The sequence below is a fragment of the Pan paniscus genome, chromosome 19 (genome assembly GCF_029289425.2).
Source record: "Pan paniscus chromosome 19, NHGRI_mPanPan1-v2.0_pri, whole genome shotgun sequence".
Classification (NCBI taxonomy): Eukaryota; Metazoa; Chordata; class Mammalia; order Primates; family Hominidae; genus Pan; species Pan paniscus.
Window position 1 is genome coordinate 56,604,382 of NC_073268.2, and position 17,296 is coordinate 56,621,677.

The 17,296-nt window shown below is 39.6% G+C and overlaps 2 protein-coding genes across 25 annotated transcripts in view; one reads left to right on the forward strand and one right to left on the reverse strand.

Moving 5' to 3' along the window:
* NCOR1 (nuclear receptor corepressor 1) overlaps window positions 1-1,979 on the forward strand; it is a 187,594-nt gene extending 185,615 nt beyond the window's left edge. For all 23 annotated transcript variants that reach the window (XM_055101243.1, XM_055101244.1, XM_055101239.2 and 20 more), the window contains one exon: window positions 896-1,979. In XM_055101243.1, coding sequence (XP_054957218.1) covers window positions 896-1,083 — 188 coding nt within the window. In that variant the 3' untranslated portion in view covers window positions 1,084-1,979. The remainder of the gene's footprint in view (window positions 1-895) is intronic.
* Window positions 1,980-4,584: 2,605 nt separating this feature from the next.
* The window catches only part of TTC19 (tetratricopeptide repeat domain 19), a 29,628-nt gene continuing 16,916 nt past the window's right edge, over window positions 4,585-17,296 (reverse strand). For both annotated transcript variants that reach the window (XM_034943298.3, XM_034943299.3), the window contains 3 exons: window positions 8,186-8,340; window positions 6,658-6,820; window positions 4,585-5,999 (listed from right to left, as the gene is read on the reverse strand). In XM_034943298.3, coding sequence (XP_034799189.1) covers window positions 5,866-5,999; window positions 6,658-6,820; window positions 8,186-8,340 — 452 coding nt within the window. In that variant the 3' untranslated portion in view covers window positions 4,585-5,865. The remainder of the gene's footprint in view (window positions 6,000-6,657; window positions 6,821-8,185; window positions 8,341-17,296) is intronic.

The following is a 17,296-nucleotide window of genomic DNA, read 5'->3' on the forward strand; positions in this document are numbered from 1 at the left end:
TTTTTTTGGAGATGGAGTTTCGTTCTTGTTGCCCAGGCTGGAGTGCAATGGTGCTATCTCGGCTCACAGCAACCTCCGCCTCCTGGGTTCAAGCAATTCTCCTGCCTCAGCCTCCCGACTAGCTGGGATTACAGGCATGCGCCACCACACCCGGCTAATTTTGTAAGATGGGGTTTCTCCATGTTGGTCAGGCTGGTCTTGAACTCCCGACCTCAGGTGATCTGCCCACCTCGGCCTCCCAAAGTGCTGGGATTACAGGCGTGAGCCACTGCGCCCAGCCTGTTTTTGCGTTTTCTTAAGCTGTAGGAGGCTTTCTGGGGACAGTTAAACATCTAGAAACTGATGAAGGGTAGCAGTGTTCATTAATTACCTCATTTCTCAATCTTGTAGACTTTAAAATCTGCCCAGTGAGATTCAGCAGATGACTTGCATCCTGCTGCCCCTCAGTCTGCAGACGTTCCTGGGTACTTGTCCATTGTCGTCTGAGAACTATACTCTTGCATTTCTCTTGAAGAGTTAAGAAAGCTCTTGCTATAACCTGACTCTGTTTCAGTTAGAGCTTAATACTCAGTGGTTCAACTTGGATTCTCCATGGAAACATCTGATATAGACTTAACTAAAAATCTAGCCTGGGCTTTCTCTTCTGGGCTCAGCAGCCCTCACTCATATGCTACTCATGTTACTCTTCTTTTTTGGACCCGCACTGACTGCTATATATCATTGGCTAGGATTTAAGTGGTGAGACTTTGGCCATTCCGTGTTGTATTCATTTTGCTTTCATGGTGTCACATGACCATTTTACAATAATCCTATTCTACTCCATCCTACAAAAGTTGGATTGGATGAAATACCAGTTATGTTCATGACAATGAAAACCTAATTTTTCTTTTGTCAGGCTCAACTCAGTTTCCTTATAACCCTCTGACTATGCGGATGCTCAGCAGTACTCCACCAACACCGATTGCATGTGCTCCCTCTGCTGTGAACCAAGCAGCTCCTCACCAACAGAACAGGATCTGGGAGCGAGAGCCTGCCCCACTGCTCTCAGCACAGTACGAGACCCTGTCGGATAGTGATGACTGAACTGCACAAAGTGAGGGGAACAGGGTGCAGGAGAGGGATCTCTAGTTTTTGTGGTTTAATTTTTAGTAGCAGGTCAAAAACCTGCCCTCCTGTGACTTATTCCCTGAGACTTTTCAGGAGAGCCAGCCCACAGATGATGAAGAAATGATGGAAATTCATTTGGAGAGTCAAATGGGAAAAAAACAAACAAAAAACTGCCTTTGATACAGGCAATTCAGTGGACTATAATAATAGTGGAGGGTTGAGATGTAGAGTTTTTAAAAAGTGAACAGTTGCTGTTCTTACATCTGTAAAGAAAACCATAATGTCTTTAAATCACTCTTCTGTAAATAGATGACCTTTTTGCAGTGTATATCCCCTTGCTGTAGTATCTGGTGTACTTATGTTCAAATCAGCGCATCAACTTTGGGGGTGATTTTTAAAAATCTTTTTGTCTATCTATCTTTTTAACCTAACCCTAGCCTTCTAAACAACCTCATACAGCCCAGTTACATAATGTTGGCTGTCACGGGCATTGTACTTTTATCTGATATTGTTTCCTCTAAATTCAGCTTTCCAGTGATGTTTAAAATCTTGTGAAAATGTTTAGATTTTTAACACAGACCCTGTCATAAAATCTGTACATTAGGGTCAAAAGGTAAAAGTAACAAATTCTGCCATATTGTAAATTTCCAGTGCAGGCTTTAATTTTTTTTTTCATTAGTAGCACTGAAAAAATATTACTGCATGGGTATGTTCTAGTTCAGTTTATAAAGTTTTAAAGGCTTATTTGAGGCATACCTCACTGTTACGCACACTGGTAATTTAACCATGCCCCTAAGTATTCCTTTTCTCCTGCATTTGATGCAGCCCAACAAAGCTTTTGTTTTGAAATAAATTTGACTACCCTGTCCATAGCTACAGTAGATTATTTGTGGTTTAAGGCTCCTGGTGTCTCAGGTTCCAAAGGAAAAGCTTACATATTTTTCCCTTAGTTTGAATATATGATTGGTTGGGTTAAAAGATAATGATCTGTGTAGTATTTAGATAAGCTTTATGCTGCATCCTGAAAAACTCATGGTGAACACAGTCCTTTTCCCCATCACTATGGACCAGCATTTACTCTCACTTTGCTCCCTTGGGACAAGAGTTTACTGTTAAATGTTTTCATTTCACAGATTCTCAAGGTGCAAATAATTTAAAAGACTGAATTCTAAACTAATTATGGTACTAGAGGGCCAGTTTTATCTTTCATTAAGAATTGCTTGCTGAATTTTAAAGTTTTTTTCATACAATTTATCATAGCATTTAAGTATCTTTCTATAACATATAGATACTAACAGTTTTGGGAGAATGCCACTGGTAACTGGAAAGGGTAGAAACAGATCTCTCAGGATGATAAAAATTAGCACTTTACAGACTTTCAAGTAGACCTAAACTTTTAAACAAAAGTACTCAAGGCTTTTAAGGAAGCAGCTCTGTGATTAGCTACTGACCAAGACCCTCCTATCACTGGTGTCTAATCCCTATGTTACAGATGAAGACACAGGTTTAGTACTTTGCCCATATAGTTAAATTAGTGACAGAGATAGGCCATAAGCCCACATTTGTCTTCAGTCAAAGCTTTCACTCCTGTCCCTGTTCCACTCCTGTATACCTGAGGTCCCCAACATAAACTTTAGATCAGACTTAGTGGTCAGCATTCCTAGTACTTGGAAAGTTGGTATGTTTTACAACAGATATATGTAAACATATAAAAATTTCAAAATGAATGAAAAACAGTGACTAAATGTTCCACTTCACAGTTTTCTGCTGAATTTTTTTTTTCAGGTACTGGTAATATTTTAGAGTTTGTTAATAATTTATATTGCCAACCTACCATAAAAGAGATTATGATGGTATTTTTCTATGACCCTGAGGGTCTTAAGCTATTCTGAGTCAGAATACAGTTGACCCTTGAACAACACGGGTTTGAACTGTGTGGGTCCACTTATACATGGATTTTCTTCCACCTCTGCCACCCAAGATAGCAAGACCAACCCCTTCTCATCCTCAGCCTATTCAACATGAAGATGACAAGGATGAAGACCTTCATGATGATCCACTTCCACTTAATGAATAGTAAATATATTTTCTCTTCCTTATAATCTTAACAAACATTTTCTCTTCTCTAGCTTACTTTATTGTAAGAATACAGTATAAATACATATACAAAATATGTGTCAATCGACTATGTTATCCGTAAGACTTCTGGTCAGCAGTAGGCCATGAGTAAAGTTTTGGAGGAGTCAAAGTTAGATGTGGATTTTTGACTACTTAGGGGGTCTATGCCACTAACTCCTGCATTATTTGAAGGTCAACTGTATAGTTTCTGAGAACATGACAGATCAGAGCCTAACTTCTTACTCTTGCAGTTCTACCTGAGGACCCGAAGGTGAGGTGCTGTGAACCACTCCCTCCATCCTCATCATAATGCATGTGCGTATTACTTTATTTACCATCACCTGGAGAAGAAATCTCAGAATGAGAGTTAAAATCCAGTAATAGTTCTTGGTTCAAAATAAATGAAAGGACAGAATTCTCACATGGTTTACCTATGGAGGTTCACCTTATCATGATTTAAGTGGTAAGCACAGAGCAGCACTGACAACTTACTGCGGTTCACTGCAAACCAAAACATGATATTCTTTGTAGACTTAGATTTCAGTGTTCTGACACTATATCCTTACACGTGATTTTTTTAGCACCCAGAACTAAATTAAGGTCTTCCTAATACTCTTCATAAAAGTATTCTGACAGCCAGTTTTCCAGTGCATGTTTATGACTGCAAATTTCATAATGCTTTTAATTTTGGTACACTGAGTGATTCTATTTTAAAAATACTTATGCCCAGAAAACTCCACTGACCATTGGACAGTTAAAAAATTTTAATGACACGATTTTAACCAATTCACTTTTGAATTTAGACCAATCAGTAAAGGAGATCAGTCCTCCTTTTGCTTCAGTACCTTATTTTACAACAGTGTAAATGAACTGTAATGAAAACACCCACATGAAGAGACTATCCTGAAAACTCCTAGTGTTTCCAACAACGAGACCATGAGCTGAGTCACTGTGGATGATTTAAAATTAATAAATAAATAAAACTTGGAATGAAAAACCTTTCAGTAACCCCTGCAGTTGTGAAAAGGTAAAAACATTCTCAATGCAAAAGGTGAGTGGTTGACATTAATTTTTTTAAGAAATCACCATACGTTAATACTGGTTTCTACTGAAACAGTCTGATTTATATTGTATCTTATCTCTCTGAGCTAGACTTGGTAAACGGCATTAGCTGCATGGTAAATAATATGAGATTAGACAGAAAAAGGAAGAAATTTACATCTGCAACATACAAAACTCTAGTTTTAGTCTAATCCCTGAGGATTTGGACCTCAAGGTTTCTGGTGTTTTTATTTTCTTCAGAAAGTTTTTTTTTTTTTTTTTTTGAGAAATGCAAAGATTACTGGGATACATACAATATTGTTGTGTAGTCTCATTTATTATGAAAAGATTCTTCCAGTATGTACATACAAACCAAAAATATCAGTTTATCAGTCCCACTCACATCCCACCCCCACAGGCATACCAACAGGGTCAATCTTCCTTCATGGTACCTAGAAAAACTGTCTTTTTCCTTAGGTAAATGGCTAAAAATGTATTCATATGACTGCTGCAGTAAGAGCATCCACCTATGTATCTTTACATACTTTGAGACAGTGTGATAAAGCTCTTTCAGCACAGCAGTCTATTCATTCAAAGTCATCTAACCAAATACCTTCCCCCACAGCTAAGAAAGAATCCCAGTGTTTCCCTAGTTTAGAGATGAAGATACTGAAATTGCAAAAGCAAAAAGGCTAGGACTAAGATCCAGGTCAGTAGTTCAGCTATACCAGCAGTACACATTAGAATTACGAAAAGTTTTAAAATATACCTGTAGGGGCCTATTCTGATTCAGAACAGCCTGGGCTGTGTGTCCTTAAAGAGTACTTGAGATGACTCAGTTGTGTGACTAAGGCTGCAAAGGAAGTAGAGTGTGTTCAGATAACACAGACAAAAGGTTACATCATTCTTAGTTTTTAGTTTTATATAAACACCCCCATTTTTAGTTTTATATAACCAGATAAATATGGTTCACTTTTATTTAAATTCAAATGGGTGCTATACTGTCACGTGCCTAATCCCCACTTTACAACTTCATGCTGGATGCTGGTAGCAAACTAAGATATTTTTCTCCTTTATGTATTAAATTCCACTTGTGCTTCATGAAACAGACTATAAGAACAACAATTCACCATAATCCCCCTTTGCCATGAGGAAGGTAATTCTGGTCAGTTTGCCAGGTATTGATAAAGTAAGAGAAGACAGGGCAGCAAATCAGCAGACCAAAAACTTATGGTAGAAATGCCAGGCTGAATCACCACACCCACAGTGCACAGGAACACCGGCCCATATTAATCTATAGTTCTACTTAGACCAGCAGGGACAGCACCAAGTCACGTGTTACAACTGAAAGCATCACTTGACGACATCCTGAAAGGTCATCATCAGTTGGGAATGAAAGTCATTTTTCCTTTAAAATACAAAAATGGCAGTGTATACAACCCCTCCTTCACTAAGGCTAAATTGAGGAAACCTGAATATCAAAAACGACAGATTTAAGCCATTGATCTGGGTGCCACAGAGACAGGAATGATAGCTATTCTTCCACATTACTAGACATTATTCTCCCTACACAAAAATGGATTTAGAGCTTGACAGAATTTAAGTCAAAGGTCTACTTTTCTTTGACAGCTCAGCCAACTCTTCCCTGATGTGTTGTACAGAAATTTCATCTTTTTTCAGCTTTGCTTGCTTCAGTGCTTCCTGGTAGATCTCTTTTGCTTGTGTATATCGTTCTAAAATAACCCAGAGAGAAGGGACAGTAAGAAGAAAGTGTATGTTTTCAAGGTGATTCTGAAGAGAGAGCATGAATGCAGATATAGGGCTAATTTACTGTGTGCTTATGAAGCGACCAGCTGGTGCTGCCTCATTTCATCCCCATCTGACAGGCTGGAACTCCACTGAATGCTGTGGGATTCCTAACGGCCCTTTCCAGTATATCCTGAGGACTTTGATGAGCCCAAGATTTCATGAATGGTGGTATGTGTAATACACCTGTCATCCCAGGTTTCTGAAAATGATCGGTATAGTGTGCTGACACTAAGAAATGTCTGACAAAATGATGCTTCCTGTCATAAAGCTTCACCAGCACACTGTGAGAAACACATTGTAACTGAACACATTTAGAAATCTGTAAAGCACTACTGACGTAAGGTACTATCATTGCAAGGTTTTCTCCAGCTTGATGGGGTTCGACAGGCTAGTGCAGGTCTGTAGAAGTTACGTGAATTGAACACAATAGTACTTCAACCTAATCAATACCTCCTTTTTCTGCCATTCAACCACATGTTTCTTCGTTGGCCCTTGCCCTCCCTACATACCATTTCACAAATTTATCAATCCAGTGACATCCCTCCCTTAAAGCAAGTCAGTTAAGTTTACATTGCTACCTACCTCTGTGCATCAAAACTGCAGCTAGATTACTGAGTACCATGTGTAGCTCAGGATGATTTATCTGTCTTGCCAGATCTGATGCCCTTTGCATATAAATATAGGCCTCATCAAAGCGGCCCTGTGCATCCAGGGTAGTAGCCAGGTCACTCATCAGCACAATGGTCTGTATGTAAAAGAAAAAACAGTTTTTTCTTTAAAAACATGCCTTCACAGAACTTTAATGTGGAGTGCATCCAACTCTGAATACATAAGATTTCATCTTTCCTAGCATTCCACAAAAGATGAGGGATACCATTCTTTAACAAATTTGTGGGCATTTGTTAATCACAATCACATTGTACAGTGGACAATGTTAGTTCGACCTTTTGGGAAATAATACAAATCTGGAAATTAGGTAACAGACAGTGCTTATTAATCCAACTAATTACCCAATTAGAAGCACCAAATGAAAAACAACAGCAAGAAGCTACACATATGATCTCCTTTAAGGCTGAGCAACTTTGAGAAGCCAGCCTCCTATGGTTTGATTGCCTCTGGAGCCCCACTGTATTATGTTGTTCCTGCTGATAACCCTGAGGCTCATCAAAAACAAGAAATACACCATCTATTTTAGGAAGATGCCCAGTAGGAGTGTTTTTAATTTGGCTACTGAAATGGAATTTCAGTATGGAAGAGGTAGACTTCCATACCTACTTCCCCACTGATGCCATGCTTTAAGCCCCCTGACTCTAGTACTTGGAGATCTGAATTCTGTACTTGCTTGTTTATTATTCCTCACTCCATTAAGGGACTCTTCATAATAAGTTATAAATCCCTTTCATGGAGATAATTCATAGCTCAACCTCCCTTTTCTTCCAAAACATATTACTCACCCTACCCACGTACCCCAGCCTTGGGACACATTCAGTTAAAATTGTTATGTCTTATATTGGCGGTAGCAAGCATTCATAGACAAAGCAATGCACTCCTTACATCTAAGAACTTACTTGGATGGAGGGGAGACCCAAAGAGATGATTTCAATTCAATGTGTTTAGTGTTCTAACACAGAGCTTTACACGTTATACTTACATTCTATAATATGCCAATGGTTTAAAAGTGTTTTTAATGTGGTCCCTTGCCCTTCCCTCACCTCCTGCCATTTTAACTGTGGGGCAAGGGAGGCAAGGATATTTGTGTATTAAACCGTTCCTCATAAGCTTCTAATAGGGGTATCTACAGACCCCACTCTGAAATACTGTGCTGTGTCCATCGAAGCCTGACCAGTCCTGCTCTGTAGAAAGGTTGCTCTGTTGTGCATGGATCATGCAAAAAGTTCTGGGCAGACCTAGTAACTGATAACTAGTCTCAAATCCTTTCTGAAACAAGTAGTTGGGGTGAGGGTGCTGGTGATAAGAAAATGAGTAGACTGGGGAGCAAGGAGGATCTAGGACCATCTGCTGATCCTGTTACCAATGAGTGTGACATTTCACACCCTTCAATTTTGAAGCCTTTGTTTTATATTCCCCCTTCTGTGTTTTCCTCCCTTACCTGTGGGTGTCTTTCTCCTTGTATTTCTTCAGAAATCTGCAGAGCTTTTTCATACATCCTTTGTGCCTGTGACGGCTGCTTGGAGAACAGAAGGTAGCGAGCACAGGCGTCTAAGCACATGCCCAAGAGGAGGTGGGTATTGGCTTTCTCTTCCACTAAGGAGAAAAGAGGAATCAGCAAATCTACCCAAATGGTTGTTACCAGGACCCACAAATATGTCAGCAGAATGGGACCCACATGTCACTTAGGGAACAATGTAGGTGGATTAACATCCAGTTAAATGACCTATTCCAGACCAGCTGGAATCATGGAACTTCAGCCCACATTTTAAGTAGATTAAGAGTCCGCACATCAATTAAAATGTGGAATGTTATTTTTAGTTTGAAACAAATAATATTCAGCAGAAACAAATGAAGATAAACCCAAAGAAGAATGAGTTAACAACAGAAAGTCAAGGCCAATGAAAAACCTGTATGGTATAAGAAAAACAATGCAGGAAGAAGACAGAGAACACTCAGAATCCTGAAGTGCAAAGTCACAAGCTGAATTTAAAGAATTCAACGTAAAGGCCGGGCGTGGTGGCTCACACCTGTAATCACAGCACTTTGGGAGGCCGAGGCAGGTGGATCACAAGGTCAGGAGATTGAGACCATCCTGGCTAACATGGTGAAACCCCGTCTCTACTAAAAATACAAAAAAAAAAAAAAAAAAAAATTAGCCAGGCGTGGTGGCGGGTGCCTGTAGTCCCAGCTACTCAGGAGGCTGAGGCAGGGGAATGGCGTGAACCCAGGAGGTGGAGCTTGCAGTGAGCCGAGATCACACCACTGCACTCCAGCCTGGGCGACAGAGCGAGACTCCGTCTCAAAAAAAAAAGAAAAAGAATTTAAGGTAAAATTTAAACAAGCTAATCATTCAGAGAAGAAGAATAAAGCTTACAATGACATAGCACCTCTCAACACATTCAAGAATTGACTATACGACGCCTGAAAAAGAACAAGCTTAAAATACCTAATGCCATGTAAGAAGAATTGGAGACACAGATCTAGAGAACGGTAACCTATATCAACCTGGGTAAGACTTCTAAAAGATGATACAAATAATGTAGAAATGGTCATAAGCAAGATTATATGGAAATTCTGCGAACAACTCAGCAGGAGGTAACTGTTCACACAATAAAAGACTAGAAAAAGAGGTTACCTTAGATAATCTTAGGTTCAGTTGGGTTTATTTACCAGCAAAGCTGTCGTTCATATCAAGCCCTTTCCCTTCTATGTCTTCAGTTTTCAGAAATCTTACAAGTGGCATAGAGTTTAAGGAAGACTATGTTACTAAAATGAGACTTTTCTTTTTTAATGCCTTCCCATTTAGAAAAAAAGTGCAGCTTGCTTCTATATCGCTTACCTAATTTTACATAAATATACTCTTTGAGGCCGGAGCAAATCTGATTTTCAATGTGAAAATAAACTATTAAAAGTGTTCTTGGAGTTATTTCTACAGAGAACTAACACCAGAATCGTCTGTATCATCAGACTCGTCTATTTCTGAAAAATCGGATTCATCAAATGAATCTTCAACCAACAACTATTCGAGAATGATGTTAACATCACGCGTAGGCATGCTATGTTTTCTAGGATTTGACGTCTTCAGCGATCAAGAATTACTGTATTTTGTAAATGGAAATACCACTACTAAAAACAGAATGCTATAAATAGAATGATGTCTTGTTTCCAAAGTTGATATACTAGAGCAATGTGAAAATGATAAAAGCGAGATATTTTGTGGCAACGATTTAAAAAGATGTTCAGTAGTAAAACAAAAGTACAAGAATAAAGTGACAAGCAATTCTAGTGGAAACTTGTTACCCTTGTTATCACTGAGTAGTGGAGTGGAAGCAAAAGCAGTAAAACTTTTTAGAGAAAACAGTGAGGTACAATTTAGCTATAATATCTTAAAAATACATTTAAAATTCACAGCACATTCTGACCACAAGAAAAATGGAAACACTTTCTGAAAAGCAAACTTTTCTAAAGATAAGTGTACTATTACTGAACTTTTAGAAAACGTAAGAAAACTTTTAGCAACTGCCAAGAGAAAATTTCATAAAGTTCCCCCAAAGAGTTCCTTTGCTAGTAATTTACTTAAACATGGTTCTTTGAAATATTAATATAAAAATTGCTAAAAGTTAGACAAGAAAAAAATCAAGTACTTTAATAACAACTGAGAAATATATTGGAATCGTTTATACAGAGCCCCTAAAGGACCATTTGAAACTGAGGCATATTTACTTCTTCAAACATAAATGATTCTCTTTCATAAATAACTTCTAGTCACAGAAAAAGATATGCTACTATACTCAGTCCATGAAGCAAACAGGATTCACTATAGAATTTTTTACTCAAAATATTACCAAATGGAATAATCAGATGTATTAAGATGACCAAACAGCATTTATTCCAGGAATAAAAGAATGGTTCAGTATATCAAACTAGGTTTACATAAATATGGACTAAAGGGAATTTGATAAAGTACTGGAGCAATTATATGCATTTGTAACAATAGCAAAAGAGCATCTCTAATTTAGGAAAACTTGAGCATAGGCCTCTAACACTCCCCTACCCCCTCACCATCAATAGCAATATAGGAAAGTCTACAAGGGTCTTTGAAACTAGAGATATTTGTTGCCCAAATTCCAAGAATATCCTGAGATTTCTGCTAAACTAAATCTCTTGTTAATCAACTGATTAGCACTTTCTGATGAGTGTTAATGGTTTTAGTGGAGGGAATAAAGCAGAATCTAACGTAACACTATAGATGAAACCCATCTGCTTCAAACACCTGGAAACCTTAGATAAACTATAACACACATCCTTTCCCTGCACAGCTGAGCTCCCAAAAGCCAGAAATTAGGAGTAAGCTAAAACCCAAAGTGGAGAGTCTGTGAGTTGACACAGCAGAAGCCCGGTTTTTGTTGTAGCTTGAGTGTCTCTAATCCAGGAATTAAAGCTGTTGATGTGTACTAAACAAAATGAGATCTGAAGCCAATGCATAAAACCAGGATGATTACCATTAGGACCACAACCCCAGGAAAAGCATGTATGTGAAAAAAATTGCACCACTCCAACCTACACTCCCCTTAACCCCCCGACCACAGGCACAGGGAGACAACAAGGAGCCTTGAATGGCCAAGTCTGGAATCTAAAGAGGAGAAAAATGACTACCCTGTAAATTTGATGTCTAAATTTGTAGCATCCACTTCGGCCAGGAGCTGAGTGCCTGGAAGACACAAAACTATTCTGGAATCTCACTTATAGCTAAAACCTTGCTGAAGATGAATGTATAATCCAAGATTAGTAAACATGACAATTCATCATAAATGAGAATCAGCAGACAGTAAAAAAGCAGGCCTCATCCCCCAAAATTTTAGAAAATCAGACAACTCCAGTAATTCTAACTCCTTACTTCCAGTAAGTCAAGCAGCATACACCACCTCAGAGTCTTGTACCTGTAATTGCCCTTTGTCTGTAATTTTTTTCCCTCACAAATAGCCACTTGGCCTATTCTCTCCCATTCACCAGGTTTCATACTAACAAGGCCTTCTCTACCCCCTCTATAAGACACCATACTGCCCCAACATATTCCTGGTATACATATTCCTTCATAAATATCTACATAGCACTTTGGACACACCAACTTACTGGGTAGTGCTTACTATGCGTCTTTCCCCCACCAGAAATGTAGCTCCATGAGGCGGTGACTTTGTTTTTTTGTTTTTTCTTTTTTGAGACGAAGTCTCACTCTGTCGCCCAGGCTGCAGTGCAGTTGCAAAATCTCGGCTCACTGCAACCTCCGCCTCCTGAGTTCAAGTGATTCTTCTGCCTCAGCCTCCCGAGTAGCTGGGACTACAGGTGCGCCACCACGCCCAGCTAATTTTTTTTTGTATTTTTATTAGAGACGGGGTTTCACAATATTTGCCAGGCTGGTCTTGAACTCCTGACCTCATGATCTGCCCGCCTTGGCCTCCCAAAGTGCTGGGATTACAGGCGTGAGCCACTGCGCCCAGCCAACTTTCTTTTATTTATATCTGTATCTCAGCACCTAGCAGCATATCTAGCGTGTAATGGGCACTCAGTATTTCTGACTGAATTGTTGAATGAATGAACAAATAGAAGGAATTATAAAAGGGCTAGGCGTGGTGGCTCACACCTGCAATCCTGTACTTTGGGAGGCTGAGGCAGGAGGACCACTTCAGCCCAAGAGGTCGAGACCAGCCTGGACAACATAGCGAAACCTCATCTCTACTCTCCCCCACCACCCCCCAAAAATATATATAAGCCAGACATGGTGGCATGTGCCTGTACTCCTAATTCTTCTGGAGGCTGAGGTGGGAGGATCACTTGATATCAGGAGTTTAAGGTTGCAGTGAGCTGTGATCGTGTCACTGCACTCACTTCAGCCTGGCCAACAAAGGAAGACCTTGTCTCTTGGGGGGTGGGGGGTAGTGGGGGAAATAAAGTACTGAATTAAATAGGGAAAAATTATAATGAAACTAAAAATAGTTATAATTACAGATTTAAACATTAGCACCCCATGAATCTATGAAAACCCAATATAGAGATGTCATTACAAATCAAGACATAAGAAGCACAAACTATGAAGATAAATATCAAGATTGTTAATATACAAATTTTTAATCTACATCAAATGCCCTAATGTGAAAAGACAAGCTACAAAGAGATACGTAACCCACAAAAATACAAAATGATCGAATACATAAGGAACTCTTATGAATCGTTAAAAAAAAGACAACCCCTCAAAAATATAAGCAAAAGATATGAAGAAATAATTTTCAGAGCAGGTAATCTGAATAACCGATAAATACAGTAATCAGAAACACATAGTGAAGCCACAATGAAATTCCTTTTCAAACCCAGCAGATTATCAAAAAAATCTGATAACAAAGATATACAGAGAACATCATGAACACTAATATGCTGCTAGTCAAAATGTAAACTGGTAAAACCACTTTGATCAGCAATTTGGTTTTTGCTGCTGTTTTTGAGACAGAGTCTTGCAGTGGCTTGATCTCAGCTCGTTACAACCTCTGCCTTCCTGGGTTTAAGCGATTCGCATGCCTCAGCCTCCCAAGTAGTTGGGATTACAGGTACCCACCAGCATGCCTGGCTTTTTTTTTTTTTTTTTTTAAGTAGAGATGGGGTTTCACCATATTGGCCAGGCTGGTCTCCAACTCCTGACCTCAAATGATCTGCCTGCCTCAGCCTCCCAAAATGCTGGGATTACAGGTGTGAGCCACTACACCCAGCCTGATAAGCAATTTGGTATATGCACCCCGGCAACTCCACTTTTATGTAATATTCCAGGTGTGCACAAAGATGCAAGTCCAAGAATGTTCAGTGAAGTATGACTTTTAACAGCAAAACATATAGAATAACCCAACAGGTCCATCAGTAGAACTGTGGTATATTTCTACAATGGACTACTATACCATGGTTGTAGTGAGGGAACCACACAGGGCCACCTTTAGCTTGTATCCACACTTGTGAACAGAAAAAAGGTTCAACTTACCCCTCACCCCAGTGGATTAATTAGAGGAAGTCACCCTTTAAAGACAGACGCAACCCAGCAGACATGCAGTTTGGCAAGCAAACAGGGCCTCTGTGCTAAGAAAACTGCTTTAAATAGCAGCCCAACAAATCTCATCAACATAATATTGAGTGACAAAAGCAAACTACAAAACCAATTGTACAGTATGATACCATTCATATTAAGTTTAAAAACATATTAGCCCTATTGTATATTGTTTTTTTGTTTTGGAGACGGAGTCTTCACTCTGTCACCCAGGCTGGAGTGCAGTGGCACGATCTTGGCTCACTGCAATCTCTGCCTCTCAGGTTCAAGCGATTCTCCTGCCTCAGCCTCCCGAGTAGTGGGGATTACAGGCACCCGCCACCATGTTGGGCTAATTTTTGTATTTTTAGTAGAGACAAGGTTTCGCCATGTTGGCCAGGCTGGTCTTGAACTCCTAACCTCAGGTGATCCACCTGTCTCGGCTTCTCAAAGTGCTGGGATTACAGGTGTGAGCCACTGTACCCAGTAATATATTGTTTATTGATATATACAAGTGCAATAAGTAGGCAAACAAAACCAAACTCAGGATAGTAGCTACCCCTAGGCAGGGAGGGAAGGGTATACAGGGGTTTAAATATCAAAAAAAAAAAAAAAAAAAAAAAAAAAAAAAAAATTCTAAAGCAAATATGGTAAAATATTGAAATCTGGCCAAGGCTGAAAGTACACAGATATTTGGTAAGTCTTCAAAACTTTACTTTTGTTTAAAATCTAATTTTAAAAAATTACATCAGAGGGAAGCCAGGCGTGATGCCTCATGCCTGTAATGCCAGCATTTTGGGAGGTCAAGGCAGGTAGATTGCTTTAGCTCAGAAGTTCAAGACCAGCCTGGGCAAGATGGTGAAACTCCGCCTCTATGAAAAAATCCAGAAATTAGCCAGGCATGGTGACATGAGCATGCAGTCTCAGCTACTTGGGAGGCTGAGGTAGGAGGATCAGTTGAGCCTGGGAGGTTGAGGCTGCAGTGAGCCATGACTGCACCACTGCACTCCAGCCTGGGCGACACAGTGAGACCCTATCTCAAAAAACAAAAAACAAATCAAAAGAAAAGCACAGAACTGACTTTTCTTAATAATAAATTGGTAATGTGGAATATCAACTGAAGAAACTCCCAAAATATACATGAGAAAACTGATGGAAGAGGGGATAATGTGAAGGATAGAGAAGAGAGGTCAACATACAGGTAAATGACATTCCAGAGTAAGAGGCCAGAGCATGTGGGACAGAAGCATTGAGCCAGAATAGACTACAGAAGCTCCAGAGAACTGGATGCTAAAAATGAAGGTTCACCAGGGACTAAGCAAGCTTCATAAACAGACAACTCCCTAACCTTATGCTCATTTAACTTCTGAGTCCAGCAAAGCATCTGAGCAGGAGAAAATAGACTATTTAAAAAACAAGGCAAATATGCAGGCTTTAGCATTCCCCTCTGCAATAAATTCCACTAAGTCTAAAATTCCAGATCACAGAGAAAAAACAAGTGAGGAAAAGGGAAAGAAGGATAATGTTAAAATGTACTCATCTCATTTTAGAGAAGAAACTGAAAAAAATTTTTTTTCCTCTGAGTCAACTGTCTTTAAGAAATGTTTAGGCTACTCCTTATACAACTGAAAATCATATATACATATACCTTCCCTACAAAATACAAATACAGATCAGAGAGGGAAAAGTTCCTGTAAGAGGAACTGAAAACAAAGGAATTAACAAAAATGGAAAGCACTTTTTAAAATGCAATAATTAGACCAATTATCCCTTTCAATACTAATTTGTTTTGTTTTGTTGTTTGAGACAGAGTTTCGCTCTTCTTAACCAGGCTGGAGTGCAATGGCGTGATCTCGGCTCACTGCAACCTCCGCCTCCCAGGTTCATGCGATTCTCCTGCTTCAGCCTCACGAGTAGCTGAGGTTACAGGCACCCGCCACCACACCCAGCTCATTTTTTGTATTTTTAGTAGAGACGGGGTTTCACTATGTTGGCCAGGCTGGTCTTGAACTCCTGACCTCAGGCGATCCACCTGCCTCAGCCTCCCAAAGTGCTGGGATTACAGGCGTGAGCCACTGCACCCAGCCTGAATACTTTTTTTTTTTTTTTGAGCCGGAGTCTCACTCTGTCGCCCAGGCTGGAGTGCAGTGGCGCGATCTCGGCTCACTGCAAGCTCTGGCTTCTGGGTTCATGCCATTCTCCTGCCTCAGCCTCCCGAGTAGCTGGGACTATAGGCACCCGTTACCATGCCTGGCTAATTTTTTTTGCCTCACTAATTTTTAAAAGGTTTTCAGATTCTGTATCAGAAGACAATGATACTCAGGTTTTAAAAAAATTCCAACCATAGCCTTCTATAAAAGATACACTGAAAATGACTCAGAAAAGTTTAAGGGTAAGATATAGTAGATAATATAAAACTAGAATTCATAACAAATACCTTAAATAGGGAAAAAGGAATCATTTTCCTGATGAAGGGACAATTCGTAACAAATAAATATATATATGAGACTGTCTAAACAGAGCACAGAAACATGTATAAAGAAAGAAGATTTTAAAAAATTTATCAGCCGGGCATGGTGGCTCATGCCTGTAATCCCAGCACTTTGGGAGACTCAGGCAGGTGGATCACCTGAGGTCAGGAGTTCAAGAACAGCTTGGCCAACATGGTGAAACCTCGTCTCTACTAAAAATACAAAAAACTGGCTGGGCACAGTAGCTCATGCCTGTAATCCCAGCACTCTGGGAGGCTGAGGCAGGCGGATCACCTGAGGTCAGGAGTTCGAGATCAGCCTGGACAACATGGTGAAACCCGATCTCAACTAAAAATACAAAAATTAGCCAGATGCAGTGGCGCACACCTGTACTCCCAGCTACTCGGGAGGCTGAAGTGCAAGAATCACTTGAACCCGGGAGGTGGAGGTTGCAGCGAGCCGAGATCACGCCACTGCACTCCAGCCTGGGCGACAGAGCAAGACTCCATCCCAAAAAAAAAAAAAAAAAATTAGAACAACTAGACAAAATTAGTAAGGACCCAGAAGACTTGAATAACACTATAAACCAACTAGACCTAACAGACATTCATAGAAAACTCCATTCAACAGAATACACATACTTCTCAAATGCACATACAACATTCTCCAGGATAAGCCATATGTGAGGCCATACAACAAGTCTCAATAAATAAATCAAGCACAGTTGTTCTCTGAACACAATGGAATGAAACTGGATTCAACAGAAGAAAATTTGAGAAATTCACTGCATGTGGAAATTAATCAACATACTCCTAAATATCCAAAGGGTCAAAGAAGAAATCCCCCCCAAAATTGGAAAATACTTGAGATACATGAAAATATAACTTACCAAAATTAATGAGATGCAGCTAAAGCTTATAGTTATAAATGGCAATTATGTTAGAAGAAAAACCTTAAATCAATAACCTCATCTCCCACCTAAGGGACCAGAAAAAAGGGAACAAAATAAACCCAA